Source organism: Branchiostoma floridae, chromosome 2 (genome assembly GCF_000003815.2).
Source record: "Branchiostoma floridae strain S238N-H82 chromosome 2, Bfl_VNyyK, whole genome shotgun sequence".
Lineage (NCBI taxonomy): Eukaryota > Metazoa > Chordata > Leptocardii > Amphioxiformes > Branchiostomatidae > Branchiostoma > Branchiostoma floridae.
Window position 1 is genome coordinate 3,999,576 of NC_049980.1, and position 19,165 is coordinate 4,018,740.

A 19,165-nucleotide genomic window follows, 5' to 3' on the forward strand; every position below is an offset into this window, starting at 1 on the left:
TTGTCAAGAAGTATTTGACTTTAAAATTAATCTATGTTCAACTTAAAGTTAACTTGTAGAAGTCAATCTGGATCAAACACAAACAGTTCTTGCCACCATAGAAAAACTGGACTAATACCAGTACCCAAATTTTCAACAGTCCAATAATTCTAGTAATTGTCAAGAAATGATCTCAGTTGTCACATGTAGAAGAAGAAGATTGCTTGACGAAAAATGGGGCTGGACAGTAAAAAATTTGGTTAAGTCTAATTTGTCTGTAGGATTTGGAAATTCAACTTTGATCCACAAGAAGTATTTGATTATACGCAAAATCTGCTATTGATTTTGATGAAAATATTGTAATTCAAATTTGCAGGTACGGAGGTCTTGCTGACGACCTGGATGACCTTGAGGACCTGAAGGAGAGCAGAAGACCGAGCGACAGCCAGTACAGCGGACAGGACAGCTCGGGAGACGAAGCGGACACGAAAAAGCGCACCCTCCACGAGATCCTTCTCGCAGAGAAGATGGACTTCGAGGCAAAACGTCATCGATCGGCGCGTCGAAAACACTGGTTGAAGCGGAACCACGAGCTCTTGCGTACCTTCCTGAGCTACTGCAGCCTTCACGGTGCGGGAGGGGGAGGGCTGGCGTCCGTACGGATGGAACTCATCCTACTCCTACAGGAGTGCCAACAGGAGAAGACACAACAACAGCTTCTCTCCCCCCTACCCTTCCCTACCATGCTGCCATTGGTCACGGCGAGCGTGGCCAGCTCCAAGACCGTGGTCGCCGACCCGATCGCCCACATCGTCCGCATGACGCACGATATCCTCCACACCGTTGTGGACATGATGGCGCCCCCTACCCCTAGTGAGACCAACACGACAGTGTACAAGTTACAGACGCTGAGCGCTGCAGTGTCGGCGTGCATGTACCAGTGTCTGTGTGACAGTGACACCTACTACCTCCAGGTAACGATGAAACGCTGGTCAATTTTCTTCCCTCTTTCTCCCTTTTTTATCATTAATACAAGTAAAGAATATTGAACTCTAGTAGTAACTTGGTAAATTTTAAAATCACTGTCACCAAAATTATTTATCCTCGCACAGTCGTAATTTTGAAATAAGGCTGCACTATATAATTCAGGAAAACTTTGAGATTTTAAGTTTTTGGGAAGACAATAACTTTATCTGATACTGATGATGTTACATCATGATGCAGAATACCAACAAGAGGAAAACATCTTTTGTTTAAGTTCTATATGAGGCTGCCAGGATGCTGCAGAATTTTGGCTGACATTTTCAGAATCCTGCAGAACTGCCCATGTCCCTGCAATGTAATTTGGTTAACCTAGTTAATTAAAAAAATGTAGTCTTCCGTAATCAAACTGTCATTGTGTAATTCAAGTGTTGAATGAATGTTTTGATTCCAAATTAAATTTTGCATGGCCTCAGCACCTGAGGTACAGTCACAGGCACACAAGTTCTTAGTAATACAGACATGTCAAAAGATAACTGTCTTCACCTACAATTCTTTAAAAAATGTATACTTAGTCTTAATCAGGTTACTGTTGGTGCAGTTCAGCTCTTTGATACAACATGTTCATTTTAGTTTCTATGAGTAATTCATCCGCTTTTTACCCCCTCAGCTGCAGGGAGATGTGCTGGATGATGGGCTGGACCAGTGGAACAGTATTGTGTACCATCCTCAGCACCTGATGGAGGCAGGCAGGAAGAGACGCATCAGCAGTGGGGAGGACAACGCCACACCCTCGTCTGCGCCTGCCAAGTGGCCAGGTACCCCAAATGAGAAACACCCTTTTTTTCTCAGGCAGTGTGCATAACCTAGTGCAGTGGTTAAAGTGGCGTTAGAAGCTTTGAGATCAATTCTGACTGTTGTTGCTCACCCAGCATACACGCTATACTGGAAAAGAGCTCTCTCTCTATATATTATATAATTAGTACAATGAGTACAATGGACCAGTAAATGTTGTGCAAATGTACATGCATGTTGTCAATCTTTTCTGTCATGACCAGTGGAAGAATACATCAAAGACTTCTTTGAGCTAAACTGGTTCAAGATTACTTTGAAATTCACTTTTTCTTATTGATTATTGTATGTTTGATTGCTTGCTAACTCAGAAACTAAAACCTAGTAAAAGAAGATTATTGGTCCTTATAACAAACTTGAGAAGTAAAATGCAGCAATGGTTTGTGAACTTTTTTGACTTGTTCTTGTTCATGTTCTCAGCAAATTGAGGTGCTTCATGAATCAATTTCCTCGGTTATTGTTCTATTTTAAAAGTTGAGTAAGTGGCAAGAAAATTTTGCTGCCTGAAACTGTTTGTGCCAAGTTTCTTCCAGCAATCTGAAAATAAACTTGTTTTTAAAATAAATCTGATAACCAACAAAAATAAAAATTGGTGTGACTTAAAAAAGGCTAATTGAATCCTTTCTTCCCCAGGCGTTAGCTCGTTGCAGACGCTGTTGGCTTCGGAGCGAGACGAAGATCAACCTAAGCTGAACGTGTTACTCAGCGAGACGCTTGTCGCCGTGTACGTCAGCCTGCTCATCCACGGGCTGGCGGGAAACTCCGCCAACGAGCTCTTCCACCTGGTGGCTCACCCCTTTGACTCCAAGATGTGGGCGGCGGTGTTCGGCGGAGGGGTGAAAGTTCAGCTGAAGCAGGCGGCACAGAAACCAGCCATGTACTCAAGTAAGCACCATTGAGTAGGGCTGTCCCTTGAATAGGACGTTATGATAAAAATGGAGGTCCCATGTTAGGGAGACCCACACCTCGAGCATGTTAAAGTCTCTACCAACCACACTTGTCGAAAAGAGTAAGGGGCCTTCCAAATGTGAGTAGATCAAACCATTACAGCTTAACGGTGTAGGGAATTTCCCAAGAAACCTTAAAGTTTGTAATCCATGCTTCGTCTCTGGGGTCAGTTAGTTGAACTTGCCAAACCCCAATGTTTCTGACTTACAGAGAAGAGTTGATGCAGTAAGCGTAGTTCAGTGCCCAGTCAAGCATGTCCTTTAACTGACTTTTAGTATCAAGCTACTGTATATACATCAGACTCTATAGCCAAAAGAAAAATAGGGAGCCTATCATAAGACAAACCTAGCTATAGAGCAGATGGTGTATGATATTTTCAAACCTGTTCCCCCAGATTCTCGGGATGCGATGGACAAGCAGCGTCTCCGACTGAACCTGAAGCTCCTGGGGAAGGCCAACATGCCCAGCCCCGCCCCTGCTGCAGAGGACAAACCTGTCTATAAGGAGAAGTTCATCCCACCTGAGGTCTCCATGTTGGACTACTTCATCACTAAGGTTTGTTTGTTTGTTTGTTTGTTTGTGATGTTATTTGTGAAGGCCAACATGCCCAGCCCCGCCCCTGCTGCTGAGGACAAACCTGTCTATAAGGAGAAGTTCATCCCACCTGAGGTCTCCATGTTGGACTACTTCATCACTAAGGTTTGTTTGTTTGTTTGTTTGTTTGTTTGTGATGTTATTTGGGAAGGCCAACATGCCCAGCCCTGCCCCTGCTGCAGAGGACAAGCCTGTCTATAAGGAGAAGTTCATCCCACCTGAGGTCTCCATGTTGGACTACTTCATCACTAAGGTTTGTTTGTTTGTTTGTTTGTTTGTGATGTTATTTGTGAAGGCCAACATGCCCAGCCCCGCCCCTGCTGCAGAGGACAAACCTGTCTATAAGGAGAAGTTCATCCCACCTGAGGTCTCCATGTTGGACTACTTCATCACTAAGGTTTGTTTGTTTGTTTGTTTGTTTGTGATGTTATTTGGGAAGGCCAACATGCCCAGCCCTGCCCCTGCTGCGGAGGACAAGCCTGTCTATAAGGAGAAGTTCATCCCACCTGAGGTCTCCATGTTGGACTACTTCATCACTAAGGTTTGTTTGTTTGTTTGTTTGTTTGTGATGTTATTTGTGAAGGCCAACATGCCCAGCCCTGCCCCTGCTGCAGAGGACAAGCCTGTCTATAAGGAGAAGTTCATCCCACCTGAGGTCTCCATGTTGGACTACTTCATCACTAAGGTTTGTTTGTTTGTTTGTTTGTGATGTTATTGGGAAGGAAAACATCCCACCAGAGGTCTCCATGCTGGACTATGGTTTGTTTGTGTGATTGTTTGTTTGTTTTGTTTATGTTTATATGTGGCATTGGTGATGCAGCATTACTGGTAGCGCATTGGGCTCAGAATCAAGAGGCCCACCATGCCCCAGCGTTATGTCCTTAGGAAAGGAACTCCATGCGACTTTCCCTTACGGTGGAGTGATGCCCGCCAAGCCACTTTGGCTAATATGTCTAAATGTGTGCCAAAAAACGTACTACAGATTTGGTGTGCCAATCTGCTAACATCTGCACATTGCCATCATACCATCATCATTCCATTTTTTGTTATGATTGCTTGTCTACACTATCATTCAGCAAGGAAAATATCCCACCAGAGGTCTCCATGTTAAACGACTTCTTCAGTTTGTTTCAAAAGAGTCAAATTGTACTGTAACATGTGTTGATGGTTAAGGCCATAAAGAGTGGTAACTGAGGCGTTTGGGGTTTTTTTTGGTGTCATGAAAATATCATGTTTGGATAATGCATGGGTCTTTAGTTTTTTTTAGGAAGTACCTTATTGCCTAAAGGTGATTTATGCACATTACCATGACGTCATGATGATGTCATAGAGAGCTATATGGCCACGCCCATTTGGGGGAAAAATGCCAAAAAAGTGTTTTGCCCCGCTTGTAATTCGACGATTGTTGTTGATACTTTACAGTAATGTATATAATGGTCATTTAAAAAGATCTGTGCGTGGATTTCGTCATATCGTGTAATGCTGATTTTTTATGAATTTTTTTCCTCAAATTTTTATTACCCCTTATGCTACCAGCAATTGGGAGCACTAAATAGCACCCTTTCGAGGCGGCTGCGCGAGACATTCTACCTTACAGGGTATATTTCAAAATAAGATCCATTTTGACTAATTTTGATGAACAGTTTTTGGGGCGTGTCGCTCCGATAATCACATTGTGGTGGTAGTAGTGACACAATCCATTTTTATAGATCATAAAAAAATCAAAATGATATTTTGAGGTCAGATTTGTATTCGGCATGTGCTAAAACCTCCGTATACCAAGTTTTGTTCTTGTATCTTCAAGGAGAGGGAAAATATGGTGTTTTTGCATATTTGATTAGCTGACTCATATTTTATTACCCCTGGAACTCAATTATTCAGGATTATTTATCATTTATGAATTAGATATGTAAATTTCATGGCCATAGTTAAATTCAGCATGTTACAAAACCCCAGTATACCAAGTTTTTTCCTTGTATCTTGTATGACTGTGGAGATATTGTAATCTTGCATATCTAATTAGCTGACCCGGAGAAATTATGGCGTAATTTTTAGGCCGTTGATGGCCATAACTCTCTAACGGTATGTCCGATTTTTTCGCAATAAAAACCATTCTATTTCTTTCACTAAGACCTATCCAATGATGTCAAGTTTGAAAAGCTGTGAAGAGTTTGAAATTTTTGTGTAATTTGAGACAGCTACTTTGACCTTGAAATTTGGCCAACAAAAACAACATTTGATGGCAAAGTGTTCTATTTTTATAAAAATAGAAGTACCTATCTACTAACATTGATGGTTATTTTTCGGAAAGAAATCTTGCTCAGACATACCTCCTGGCTACCTTAAGTTTGTTGCACCTTCCTATTGTGCATAACGAATACATTGAAGAAAAAATAAGCTGTCTCTCTTTGGCAATCGTTAATCGTGACATCTTTCTTAAAAAAGTCAAAAAGATGAGGTTAGTGTGCCTGAAAGATAGGCTGTTATGATTTTCAAACCCAAAAACGCTATTACATTGAAGACGATGCCATAGCATGTCTTTTCTCTCTACTACAGCCATACATCCCTCCGGGCCAGAACGCCATCGACTATGACTCGGACGAAACGGTTGAGAGCGAGTCTGAGGACGAAGACGCGGACAGTCTGAACATCTCGGTGACGGAGGCCCAACTCCAGGAGCACTCTGATCCTAACTCCTACAGCTGGAGCCTCATGAGGCTAGCTCTGGTCAAAATCGTCTTCCACAACGTGCAGAGCTTCCTACCGACTGCAGGGATAGAGATGGCTGGTAAGTGTAGACATAGTGCAGTTTGTGTGTGAGTTGCTAGAGGGTGCTTTAGTTTGGTAAGGCTTCATGCTAACTCCTAGAGCTGGCGTCTAATGAGGCTAGCTCTGGTGAAAATCGTCTTCCACAACGTGCAGAGCTTTCTACCTACGGCGGGGATAGAGATGGCTGGTAAGTGTGCATGCAGTGCAGTTTATGTGGGAGTTACTAGGGGGTGCTTTACTCCTACAGCTGGAGTCTCATGAGGCTAGCTCTGGTCAAAATCGTCAGTTCCACAACGTGCAGAGCTTCCTACCTACTGCAGGGATATAGAGATGGCTGGTAAGTGTAGACATAGTGCAGTTTGTGTGTGAGTTGCAAGGGGGTGCTTTAGTTTGGTATGGCTGCAAGCTAAGTGCTACTGTAACAGCTGAATTCTGATGAGGCTGGCACATGCCAAAGTGAACAGCTTAAGTACTACAGACTGCAAGCTGGTAAGTATACATGCAGTGTGTTGGTTATTTGCTAGGGGGAGCTTCTATTTGGTAAGGCTTCCAACTCCTCCAACAACAAAGTTTCTTCAAATCCACATGGCTGTCAAGGATCTTTGTTCATGCAATTTGTCTGTAATCTGCAAGGAGGAGCTTTCATCTGCTAAGTATGCCTTCTGCAATGTGCAGAGTTTCCTCTAGACATGGCCAGTGTGGACTTCAGTTTGCCAGAGCTATAAATCTAGTAGGAGCAACTTCTGTTCAGAAAAACAAAGAAAGCATAAGAAAATACAATGGTTTTTAAAAATTCGTTCCGCATATAGATGTCATCCATACAATGAAGTCTGTGTGTTATATCTATGCTACTGACTTGATTCGCATGATACAGTACTGAACTGGTTGCATTGCTTGATCTCACGCTGCACTGCCCTAACACTGCATGCTGATTGGTTGCCTGTCCCCCTGTCACGTGTAGAACTCCCCGTAGCGTCCCCGCTGCTCCACGCCGTGCTGAAGAACCTGGAACTCTGGCAGCAGATGCTGATTGGTCGACTGGAGCTGTTCAACGGACCCCCGCTGGACTACATCCCACTCTCGGGCGTGGAGTCGACCGGAGGCCCTGCCCTGCTTCGCTACAAAGCCATGCTGGAACCAACCAACACTCCTTTCAGGTACATGTGACAGTTATGATCATTTTTACCTCCATTATTGAAAGTTTCGTTTGCAGTTTGTTTACGTCGATCAAGGTTGGACCTCCAGGTATTACTAATAAGATATGCCAAAAAGCAGTAACTGTTACCAACGCAACTGGAGATGCTTTTGGAAATGACCAGACGTTTCAATTGGCATCTACTAGTTTTCATCAGTGACACAGCTTGTATATATGCCAATAAGCAGTTACTCAGGCAACTGGATATGACTTGACAAAAACTAGTGGATGTTAGTTGAAACGTCTGATTGTTTCCAAAACCATATCCAGTTGCTTGAGTAACTGCTTTTTGGCATAAGTTTGTTTGCTTGCTTGTGTGTCCAAAGTTATAGAGAACAGACTATAGAGTGGCTGGTTTCAACATGCTAAGCATGTTGGGAGGACACTGACAGGAAGTTAGGTCAAAGGTCCCAGCATGGTCCCAGAATAGGGACCATCTCATTCTCTCTCAAATCTCATTTCCTGTCTTCAATTCTTTGTTATCTGCTCCCTAATTAGAGTCAGTGGGAAAATGTGTCAGACAGAATCATTGAAAAATTTACAATATATGTTATCAATAAAAAAGCAATTTACAAAAACTAGAAGTATTTCGTTGAAGAGGTTCATCAGTCACATATGTAATAATGTCACAGTTACTGCCAATTTTCTTCTAACAGTGACTGTTTTAAAGGTAGAGTACATACACAATTTTTTATGTCTGACAGCACATCTTGATCACAGAGAATGACCTAGTCTCGATCTTGCAAGCCTGACCTAGTCTCATGTTCTCTCGCGAGATCGAGACTAGGTCATTCTCCGTGATCAAGATGTGCTGTCAGACATCAAGATTTTGGAGGTATGTACCTTACCTTTAAAACAGTCACGGTTGGAAGAAAATTGGTAGTTATTAGAAGTATTTAACGCATGTATGAGATTTTTTGTTTCCTTTCCCAACCAGGTCGAACCACCGGTCAGCCCTGCCGGCCAAGCGGCTGTGGCACCACCTAGTGCACCAGGAGGTACTGCAGGACGCCTTCATCCGCTACTGCTTCACCAAGAAGGCACACATGCAGGAGGTAGGGACCGTCGTCAGGGGCAACAGAGCAGTACGGGTGACCACTCTTGTTCCTGCCGCTCCGCGCCGCTCTGCCGTGGGTCGTGCTGTGGTCGTGACGCAGGCTGATCTGTTAAAGCTGGAATCTCACTGGGTCGAGCCTGAGTCGTTTTTAACAAATTATCACAGCAGTATTCACTGATTTTGCCTTTTGGTGATGCTGGCGTGCAATGGACGGGTAAAATATGTGAATAAGAATAATTCACATCCTCATTTTTGTTCCCAAATTAAATACAAGTCAACTTTATCGAAAATCATAGTGTGGCCTGATGCACCGAATTGGAAACCAATGGACAATGATTCAGCGAAAAAGAGATTATTGTTGCATTTAAGCCATTTTGCCAATTACAATTGTTTTAGCTTTCCAAAATTTGACATTTAAAGTGAAAAATTCACACCAATTAGCAACAATTTTGAGTCAATTGGCAGTAGCTAACAGGCTCGGCTCAGTGAGATACCCACTTTTAAGGGCCACACTAAACCAATGAGAGAAAAGCTTTGATCCAACAAAAAAGGGCTTTTTTCTTAGTGTGGCCCAAAACAGAATTTATGCATAATTATTTTTTCAAGGCCTCTTCACATTTTGTTATGCTGTTGTTTGAGCTGTTTCTGCTATACTTTTTGCAATTTTGTGTATTATTTCTTTTTGATCTGTGTCATTATTGTTGCCTTTGGCTGAATATGCTGTGGTACCATGCATACTTTACTGTTGTTATGATTTATCCCAAGTTTTTGCTTATAGTTGTTGCACAAATTACCATACAGTGTTCAGTCTCACTGTGAGATGGTCGGGTCATTCTGACAGTTTAGACCACAAATAATGATGAATTCATTGTGGTGGCACCTGTGGCAAATACACCTTTCTCACGCCGTGGCCATGATAGATCGAAAACGAGGGCAATGAGGCAAACAACTAAAATTTATTTTTGAAATCAGCTCCCATTAAGTATTTCCCCGAACCACACACATTTTCACAATATATTGTATTACTGATGGTATGCACCAAAACAGTAGCAAATCAGTCTAGTATAGACTGATCCCATAGTTCCTTAAAGGGTGCAAAATAAAAAGTTTTACATAATAATGCAAGACAGCATTTGACAAACATGCAGCCATTCTCTTATCGGTCGATTTTCTAATTGCCATGCCATCATCATTTAAACTGCTTAAGTATGATGGACAGTCTTTTGTTTGCCACATTGACCTCGTTTTCGATCTATCATGGCCACCGGGTGAGAAAGGTGTTTTGGGTGACACTGGATGGCTTTCACATTATACCATGGTCCTGTTCCAGAACTATAGCCATAAGAGTACATAATTTTTGTCAAGTATTAAGTATGATCCCCATCTCACAGTGTTAGCTGCACCAGCACCCTTGTTTATTTGTTTGTGTTGTTTTTGAGTTCTCTGATTTTTGTTCTGTGCTGTTTTCCCCCCCCTGTAGTTTGATGATGACTATCATGGTAAGGCCGACTCGGGCGGGGTGTCTGAGGACGTAGACTCAGGGACGCAAAGTCAGACCCCGTCCACCGACAATGCCGATCCTGTCGAACTTATGGATCAGGTGCATGCTTGTTAAGAATTAAGGAACACCTGCGCTGACAGAAGCATAGACTGAAAATGCATCTGAGTATTAGAGAATGAGCATATTGTCACATATTCATGTGGAGCAGAGATTTTAACACCTGATGGATCAGGTGCATGCTCGTTTAGAATTAAGGAACACCTGCGCTAAACACCTGCGCTCATGGTAGAAGTGCAGACTGCAGATGCATTCTGAGTAGTAGAGAAAGAGCATTTTGTCGATATTTAATGTGGTGCAGAGATTTTAACCATATTGAACAGTTTGTACGAGCAATCACTGTTTTTGTTTACCTCAGGGATATTCGACAAATTTGGACAGAAGCGAGGAAAAGGATTTATGATATGCCTGTTACTTCTGTCCAAGTCATTTTTGTTTACAAAAATGAGGAGGTTTGAATAAATAGATAAATGGCATACAAAATGACGTCAGCAAATTGTATTACTAATTGATCAAATTACTAGACAAGTTAACAGTCATGTAAATTTATCTCACCTATCACTGTGTCACTCTAACATATTTGCACACGCTCGTATTGGTATCTCTGTTGGCACCAAACTTTTTTCCTTTAATAAGAGCATTTTTGCAAAGATGTAATATATGCAGTTTGTTTGCTGTTAGAATTTTGGCTTTTCATCAATTTTATTGCTCTAAGGCTAAATCAGTAAATTTTCTTCATTTCTGATTTTGTGAAGGACATAGCAAATGATGGAATTATGAAAACAGAGAACTTGAATGTTCCAAAAATTTGTGTACCAAGGCAGAGACTTCCCCATCAGACTCCCTTTTTATTTTGGTCTTCCACTAAGTTCCAGTTCACCATAACAATTATTCTGACTTTCAGATTTGAGTAGAAAGAATCTAAATTGGTGTGGCCTTACGTCATGTTGCTTACCAGAGAATCCTGTTCTTATCAACATGTTGTACATTGTTCCAGCTTACACGAGATGAGATCCGCGCTGGCGGGCGAATCCGCATCATCCACAAGGAGAACGAGATTATCAACTGTTTCTGCACCAATCAGGTGAGGGTAGAGACATCAGCGGGTATCTAGGCGGTGCCTGTTGGCCAAAGGGCGGTTGTACCTGCAGATACTGGTACAGAAGCTGGTGTGTTACACTCAAGGGTGGTAATACGTGCTATGTAGATACAGCTATAGAAGCTGTATACTGACTTCATATAGATACCAAAAACTTAATATACTCTGGGTTATGACCATTCTTAAAACTTGACTTAAGTTTCATATGATGTCACATTTTCCCTTGTCATTGGAAGCATGTCTTTGGAGTCTTGTGTTTGGTCAATAGCACCTCTAGGTATCTTGATTAGTGGTCGGTACTGGTACACTGGTTTTTCTTATTGGATCGGTCCAGAAAAAAACGATCTGAAAAAATTCGGTGGACCGGATGTTGGACCTATTGGAAAATTAACAGATTATATAATCAGGCATTCACACATTTGGGGGCATAATGGTCAAGGAAAACAACAAGAATGAGTTGAGTCTATAGTCATTTCTACTAAGTTTAACAGTCAATAATACAGACTGAGGCAGTCAGCCTTGTAGGATTTAAAACGCCAGTGAGAGTACGTATACTTCACAAAACAGATTTCTTTGTTGCAAAATGGACCATTGTTTTGAGTATCGTCCGTTCACACGCTTTGACATACTGAATCAGGTTCAAACCTGGACCTGAACCGGACCTGGAACTGAATTTTCTGTACCGGTACCCACCCCTTATCGTGATTGCTGTGCGTTGTCCCTTGCAGGCCAATCCCAACTGTATAGTGGTGGCGAGTGCCAGCCATGTGCAGGAGCTGGACGTGTCCGCGATCCTAAACCCACAGCCGTATGTGTGGATCGACGAGGAACAACCAGACATGGAATCTGTCATCGGGCCTAAAAGGTACAGTACTGTAATTCCTGATTTTTTTCAATGTACTTCTATTGTTCACGGTTTTATCAGTGATGACTGTAATGTGAACTTATAATTACTGAATCAGATAGAAATAATTCATGTTGGTGACGATAACAAATAATTCGTTCACCGTGAACATTTAGTTCTGAGAACTGAGTTCTGAAGTTAAATTTTCTCAGACCGTGAAAGTTTGGTACCGAGAAAATGAAGTGAATTACAGTTACAGTTACTGAAGGTTCAACTTTTAGACTGTATGTCCTACAAGACAGTCTCATTCACCATAGGTCATCATGAAAGAGTTAGTTTAAGATCTGAAAACTTTTCTCTTTAGACTCCTTCAAAAAATAAATTAGACCATCCCCTTGTTTATTCACAGATAAAAGTAAATACAATTCCTGGAAAATATCAAGGCCTTGCCTTGAACCTTGTATTCCCCAGATATCTAATTAAGTACAGAAACATGATATTTGCACGTTAATTTGAGAACATCACTCAATGTGTCTGCGATGGTTTGAAATTGACCCACTGCCCCCATGGCCTCAAATTTCTGGGACATTTGCCTTTACTTCCTTCACGTTTTTATTTCTGGCTCATCATATGTGACCTCTCCTTGAACCTGGCGTTCCCAAGACGTCTTATTAAGTTCTTTGTCTTCTTTCCTAATCTGCTCAGTGACATGTAGTTATCATTATCATACACGACGTGTCAAGGGCATCGCTTTGATGTTGTTTATTACCCCGCATGCTTTTCATGATCAATGACACACGGTCGATTCCAACAAACACTCCATGGACTGTGGAAAATTGACTGATGTTTTTTTTTTTTTAAGTTCTCGCAGTGACTTGTCTAGTAGACTGCAAAGTTATGTCACTGTGATGTGTTTTAAAAGTACTGCAGCTGTAGCTACATTGAGAAAAATGTGATACAAATTCTGAATGTTTCAACCGTTACCATAAAGCTAAACATGGTAAAAAACTAACTTTCTTCTGCAAAGTTAAGTCACTGCATGCTAATTAAAAATATTTTTTTAATAGCAAATTTGATTGTACTGGTCAGAGTCACCGTTTTAATGTGACTCTTGTCAGAATTATTTTTTAATTTATTTTTAAAGGCTTTCTCAGCGGAATGGGTATTAGATCAATTAATTGGATACTAGTTAGTCCAACAGGTTTGACAGTTACGTTCAATTTGGAAATAACTGACATAGTATTTCTAACTCCCTACTTGAACCAAGCCACAATTCATTGAAATTTTCCATGGCGAATATGCCAAGTCGTGTTTCGGTTTCCCTTGATGTTGGCATTTCCCATTACATTTTATTCAAGTTGACCAAAGACATGACCAAAAAGACATTGTACACTTTGGGGACAGGCTCTGAAGTTGTGTGATCTTCTCCTCACATCATATTTATTGTTAATTAAAATGATGAATTACTCTTTGCGGTCTTCCCCTTGGATATGTTTCATCCCCAGATGTCTATGAAGCTCACAAATAAGATGCAAAGTGGCAGCTCTGAGTTCTGGAACAAACCCTCTCGATCCCCAAGCATCTATCTCTCTGACATTACCTCTCCCAGCAATAATAAATAATGATCTAGCAGTCTTCTCAAATCCCTTTACACACTCGGAGGGCTCACAGTTTTCCTGATACAGCAATAACATATACATGAGCCTCAAGGCTTTACTGTTAATTCCTATTTCATTCGTGTCCTGCCGTGAAACTAAAACCAAGCAGCTTACCTGTTGTCTTCACCTATTTGATGTTTGCAGTCAAATCTAAAATTAATCATGGTGATTTTCGGCAGCTTTAAAACCACAACCAATTGTGACATTATGGTAAAGGTGTTTGGCTCAGACCATAGAGGTCCTAGGTTTGAATCCTCCGACGTGCCCCATTAAAATTGTGCCCTTTGGAAAGGCACCTTACTCGACTTTTCTAACTTCACTGACAGGTGAAAATGAACTGCAGTACTGTTATACCATTAGTTTTTGTCAGCTGCAATTTCTTTTCATCAGCTATCCTTGTTGGCTGACTGGCCAAATTTGTTCTAGTATGATCATAATCAGCGTTCCCGCCAGGTTCTTGAAAGTATGCGTCCAAATATTTGGGAGGGGCGTAATGAGCGCCGGAGGCGCGAGACGAGCGCCGCAGGCGCTCGCTTTCTAGGGGGGTCCGGGGGCATGCTCCCCCGGGAAAATTTGGATTTTTAAACCCTCTAGAACACAATTTCCTGCAATTTGAGAGGATAACCATGCACTTGAGATTGGACGTCGGTTGCCTCTTTTACGCCCATTTTCAGTTATCGACGACCAGCCTCTTCATCAAAATACGTAAAAAACTATAAGCACAGGGAATCAGCCTTCCGTGATCTGGCCCGGGTATTATTTGTCCAGACATGTCTAGATCTATATGAAAATTTGGGATGATGGATGCTTCGAAACTGGGCTCTAGCCAGTTCGTCAGCCTAATAGTATGGAACAATTCTGCCAATTTTTTTCCGTCAATGAATAAAAAAAATGTCTACCTCATGCAATCGATGTTGCGCCCTCCCGCATCAAATAGTTTTCCGAGACGACAAAATAACGGCGCCATCACACTTTGTGTTTTTTTTCTATTTTGCCCGATGATTTTACTCAAATTTTTCGAATCGGTGGGGTTTTACAAGGCCACGCCGTCATTTTCCACGAGCGTGCGTTTGTTTCCTGCGACCTCGGGTAACCCCGTTTTCGGAGTGAAATCTTTGGCTGGATTTCTTTTTAAATAGACCAAGGACGTTGTACATTACTCGAAGGAGGACGATCTGCTGCCTCTTTGGCAGTGATCAGTGCCGGTGTAGCCTTGAAGCAGTAGCCAGAAAGACGTCCAACGTTCTGGGCGCTGCGATCGACGATCCATCTGGGGAGGGGGGCGTGCCGCGCCATGTGCCACGGAGGCCAACGCTAGTGCACAACCGACTCGATCGACACCTGACAACAATATTGCGGCCCCTTTTCTGCCGCAAATTTTGTCTTTTTGAAGCAAAAGAAATTTTGTAAATAAGAAATAAAGTGTATAGTTTTGAATTCTTCACTTATTTACCGCGCACGTTTTTTTAACTTGGATAAATGGGGAAACTTTAATAGTAAATTGTTAGCAGCTAGGGAAGAAACACAAGTTGCCAGACGACACGGGCGGCTACCAACGTCACGTGCGCTAATACTCGGTAACTTTTTTTTCCCGATGACCAATGACAGAGTGTAACATTACATTTATCGAATGCTGATTGGTTATTAAGATGATTGGATTTGGACCTGGTGGCCAATCTAGACTACTTGGCGCCGGCGGCCTGTTGTCAAAAATACCGACTGCCAATCAACTGCCCACAGCGTGAGAACTTTTGTTGAGATGTGCAGCACTCGCGCAGAACAGTTTGTTTGTTCAATACTAGTATTGCCCACAAATCTTTAACAAATACGTGAAAATGAGGACAAGTTAGTATCATGTTAGTATCAGAATATAAAATCTGCATAAGATTTCCTCGAGTGTTAAAGAATGCTGACTGTCAGATGTATTTCACGGACTACAAAAAATTACATTGCGCAACGGACGGCTCAGACTGGTGCGTGGCAGGGTGTGTCGCACATGGGTCCGCTAGTTGTAAAAAGTGCCGCGCTTCGCCCCATGCCCAGACTACTGGGATGACCGGAAAGTGAAGAATTTGAAGTATAAATTGTAAAGGTAGGATTCCTTCTTATAAAGACAGATTTTTTTAAGATTCCAGATACATTTTGTACACAGGTGGTACAGGTCAGCCTTTCTTTCAGAATTTTTTATGGACGCATTCAGCCGAGCCGAGTGCGTCTTTCCAGAAAAAAATGCGTCCAAAGACGTAAAGACGTATGCCTGGCGGGAACGCTGATCATAATCGAATAACTCAGATTATGACAGATCTGTAGACTGAGGCATTGTAGTGGTACATGTCAATGTAGATTATTAGGATAAATGTTCTCCCCGAAGCTAATGTAGAATCTCCTGCCAATATTACTACTGATGGTGAAAATCGATCACTTCGGACCTACATTTGTACATGGAGTTAGGGCACAATTCACAAGTCAAACTTAGATGTACTGGGGATGTCTATTACTATGGATTATCAGTTAGTAGAAATTGATCACTTCTGACCTAGTTACAATGTAGGGCACAATGTTAGTCAAACATCCATGTACTGGGGACGTCTATTACTACTGGTCACCAGGTAGTAAAAATTGATCACTTCTGACCTAGTTACAATGTAGGGCACAATGTTAGTCAAACATACATGTACTGGGACGTCTATTACTACTGGTCACCAGGTAGTAAAAATTGATCACTTCTAACCTAGTTACAATGTAGGGCACAATGTTAGTCAAACATCCATGTACTGGGGACGTCTATTACTATGGATTACGAGGTACGAGGGTGCTTCAAAAAGTAATGTCACTAGTTTTATAACAGGCTCATTTTTTCCTCGAATGAGATGAAATTTGGCACAAAGGTAAAGGCATATATTCTCTTGAGATTAGAATATCTCAATTTGTTGTTCACATTTTTATGAGCAACTGAGTTGATTTCAAGATAACCATACCCCTGGAAGTTTGTCAGAAGATCTGTTCCTCTAGATCTGACCCTCTTATAACTACAGTAGGAAGCCGAAATTTCACCTGTATAATAAATAAGGTCTCTGTAGGTTACATGCCAATTTTCATATCTGAACTCCCAATGGTTCATCTTTTACAGCTGCTGGAAAGGATCGAGTTACTATATTACAGGCAGTTTGATTAATAGCCAAATACGTGGTTTGTTTATCAAAGGTTTTATAGACTAATTTTCCATCAACCAAAAGATACGAAACTTGGCACAGTAATTGGTTGTTTCAAGACCAAGAAGTGTGCAAAGTTTGGTTTCTTTCTGTTTATTGAAAAGTCCACTACAGAAACTTTAATCAGCCCACCCTTGATTAACGGCAATGATGACTGGGGTCATACCTCACTTCACCCAAGGAACGAAAAAAGAAAACATGATTGGATTTCAAAGGTGAACATTGGCATGTGCCTTATGAAGAAGTAGAACTTGATACATGTGCAATTTCAGCGTCATACAATAGCTACAAGTGAGTTAAGGACATTATCAATTGCACATAAATTGAACCTCTAATTTCTTTCGACGGGATAACAAGGGTGTGGTCAGCTAGAACTCAAGTCAGTCACTCATAATAATGTGAACAACAAAGTGAGCTATATCAATCTCAAAAGGAGATATGGCTTTACCTTTGTGTCAAATTTCAACTCATTCGAGGAAAAAATGAGCCTGTTATGAAACTAGTGACATTACTTTTTGAAGCAGCCTCGTAGTAAAAATTGATCACTTCTGACCCAGTTAGGGCACAGTGTTAGTCAATCATTTACCTGTCCTTGGTGCTAAAAGTGTTGCTGTCAGCATATATTTCCACCTTAACCAACGGATATCATCTAATACATCATGTATATATACTGGGGATGTCTATTACTACTAGTTATCAAGTAGTAAAAATTGATCACTTCTGACCCAGTTAGGGCACAGTGTTAGTCAATCATTTACCTGTCCTTGGTGCTTAAAGTGTTGCTGTCAGCATATACCACTTAACCAACGGATATTATCTATATATAATGGGGATGTCTATTACTACTGCTGGTTACCAAGTAGTAAAAGTTGATCACTTTTGACCAGTATTGTCTCCAGCTTAATTTTTTTTCTGTCCCACCCATTGTTTGGAAGCCCGTGTTGTTGATTTTCCTGGTTAAATTTCCGGATGGGGTAGAATTATTTCCCTCCCAACAAGAAAATTTCCGCCTGGGACGGAAAGACAGGTCCTGAAGACAGCCCTGCTTCTGACCCAGTTGGGGCACAATGTTTAGTAAATACCAGGGATGTCGGACCTGATAAATTACCCTATCAGTGTAGCACAGATGACGGTGTCCATAAAACCTCACTACCCCTCTCCCTAATGTGGTATTGGTTATTTGCTTACTGAAGTTTTATTGCCCTCCTATACGCTTTCTACAATCGTGTCAACAAACGACAGCTGCGTTTTATTGTTCAATACTGCATACTTTAGTTGACATTGCTTTTATTACTTCTTTGTAACAGTTGGGATCCATAAAATCCAATGTGACATCAGCAATACATGCTTTAGCCGTATCACCAACTTTGATTGTGGACTCCCAGTAATATTACTATTGACTCTTATTACATGCATTACTCTTGAATTAAAGTAAATGGAATAGGCTGTAAATAGGTTTCTGTGGTGCAATCAGTAACACTGCTTGCTGGCCATCTGAATCAAATTCCGTGTGCCGGAGTTCGATCCTAGGGTCGATCCTAGCTAAAACATGTTTTAAGGGATTGCCCTCAGCATTTCCAATGGTGACATAAAGCTATCCCCGTAAATTAGGGAGCTTCAGGTGTAAGCCTCAAATGTTAAATCTAAGACTGCAAGTAGAAAAAAAGGCATTCAACACATTTATCAAAAAGAGAATTCCCAGCCATCGAAATCAAATTCTGTGGATCCGTGGGCTAGAGTTCGATCCTAGCGTCGAAAACAGGTCAAACATGTTTTAAGGGATTGCTCTCATCATTTTCAATGATGACATAAAGCTAGACCTGTCAATTAGGGAGCTTCAGGTGTAAGCTTCAAGTGTTAAACCTAAGACTGCAAGTAGAAAAGGAGGCATTCAACTCATTTATCAAGAAGAGAATACCTGACCATCTGAATCAAATTCCGTGGATCCGTGGGCTGGAGTTTGATCCTAGCATCAAAAACAGGTCAAACATGTTTTAAGGGATTGCCCTGATCATTTCTGATAGTGACGTAAAACTGACCCGGTAAATTAGGGAGCTTCAGGTGTAAGCCTCAAGACTCCAAACCTGAGACTGCAAGTAGAAAAGAGAATTCCCGGCCATCAGAATCAAATTCCGTGGATCCGTGGGCTAGAGTTTGATCCTATCGTCGAAAACAGGTCAAACATGTTTTAAGGGATTGCTCTCATCATTTTTGATAGTGACGTAAAGCTGACCCGGTAAATTAGGGAGCTTCAGGTGTAAGCCTCCAGTGTTAAACCTAAGACTGAAAGTAGAAAAGGAGGCATTCAACACATTTATCAAGAAGAGAATTCCCAGCCATGTGAATCAAATTCCGTGGATCTAGAGTTCGATCCTAGTGTCGATTTCCGCTAAAATATGTTTTAAGGGATTGCTCTCAT

At 41.5% G+C, this 19,165-nt stretch overlaps 1 protein-coding gene across 1 annotated transcript in view; it reads left to right on the forward strand.

Annotated features, from left to right (window-relative positions):
* LOC118410636 (dmX-like protein 2) overlaps positions 1 to 19,165 on the forward strand; it is a 141,722-nt gene that overhangs the window by 80,339 nt on the left and 42,218 nt on the right. The window contains exons 31-45 of the mRNA XM_035812420.1: positions 356 to 953; positions 1,631 to 1,778; positions 2,446 to 2,697; positions 3,155 to 3,315; positions 3,358 to 3,459; positions 3,506 to 3,607; positions 3,650 to 3,751; positions 3,794 to 3,895; positions 3,938 to 4,039; positions 5,911 to 6,142; positions 7,085 to 7,280; positions 8,256 to 8,403; positions 9,856 to 9,975; positions 10,931 to 11,017; positions 11,761 to 11,897. Coding sequence (XP_035668313.1) covers positions 356 to 953; positions 1,631 to 1,778; positions 2,446 to 2,697; positions 3,155 to 3,315; positions 3,358 to 3,459; positions 3,506 to 3,607; positions 3,650 to 3,751; positions 3,794 to 3,895; positions 3,938 to 4,039; positions 5,911 to 6,142; positions 7,085 to 7,280; positions 8,256 to 8,403; positions 9,856 to 9,975; positions 10,931 to 11,017; positions 11,761 to 11,897 — 2,589 coding nt within the window. The remainder of the gene's footprint in view (positions 1 to 355; positions 954 to 1,630; positions 1,779 to 2,445; positions 2,698 to 3,154; positions 3,316 to 3,357; positions 3,460 to 3,505; positions 3,608 to 3,649; positions 3,752 to 3,793; positions 3,896 to 3,937; positions 4,040 to 5,910; positions 6,143 to 7,084; positions 7,281 to 8,255; positions 8,404 to 9,855; positions 9,976 to 10,930; positions 11,018 to 11,760; positions 11,898 to 19,165) is intronic.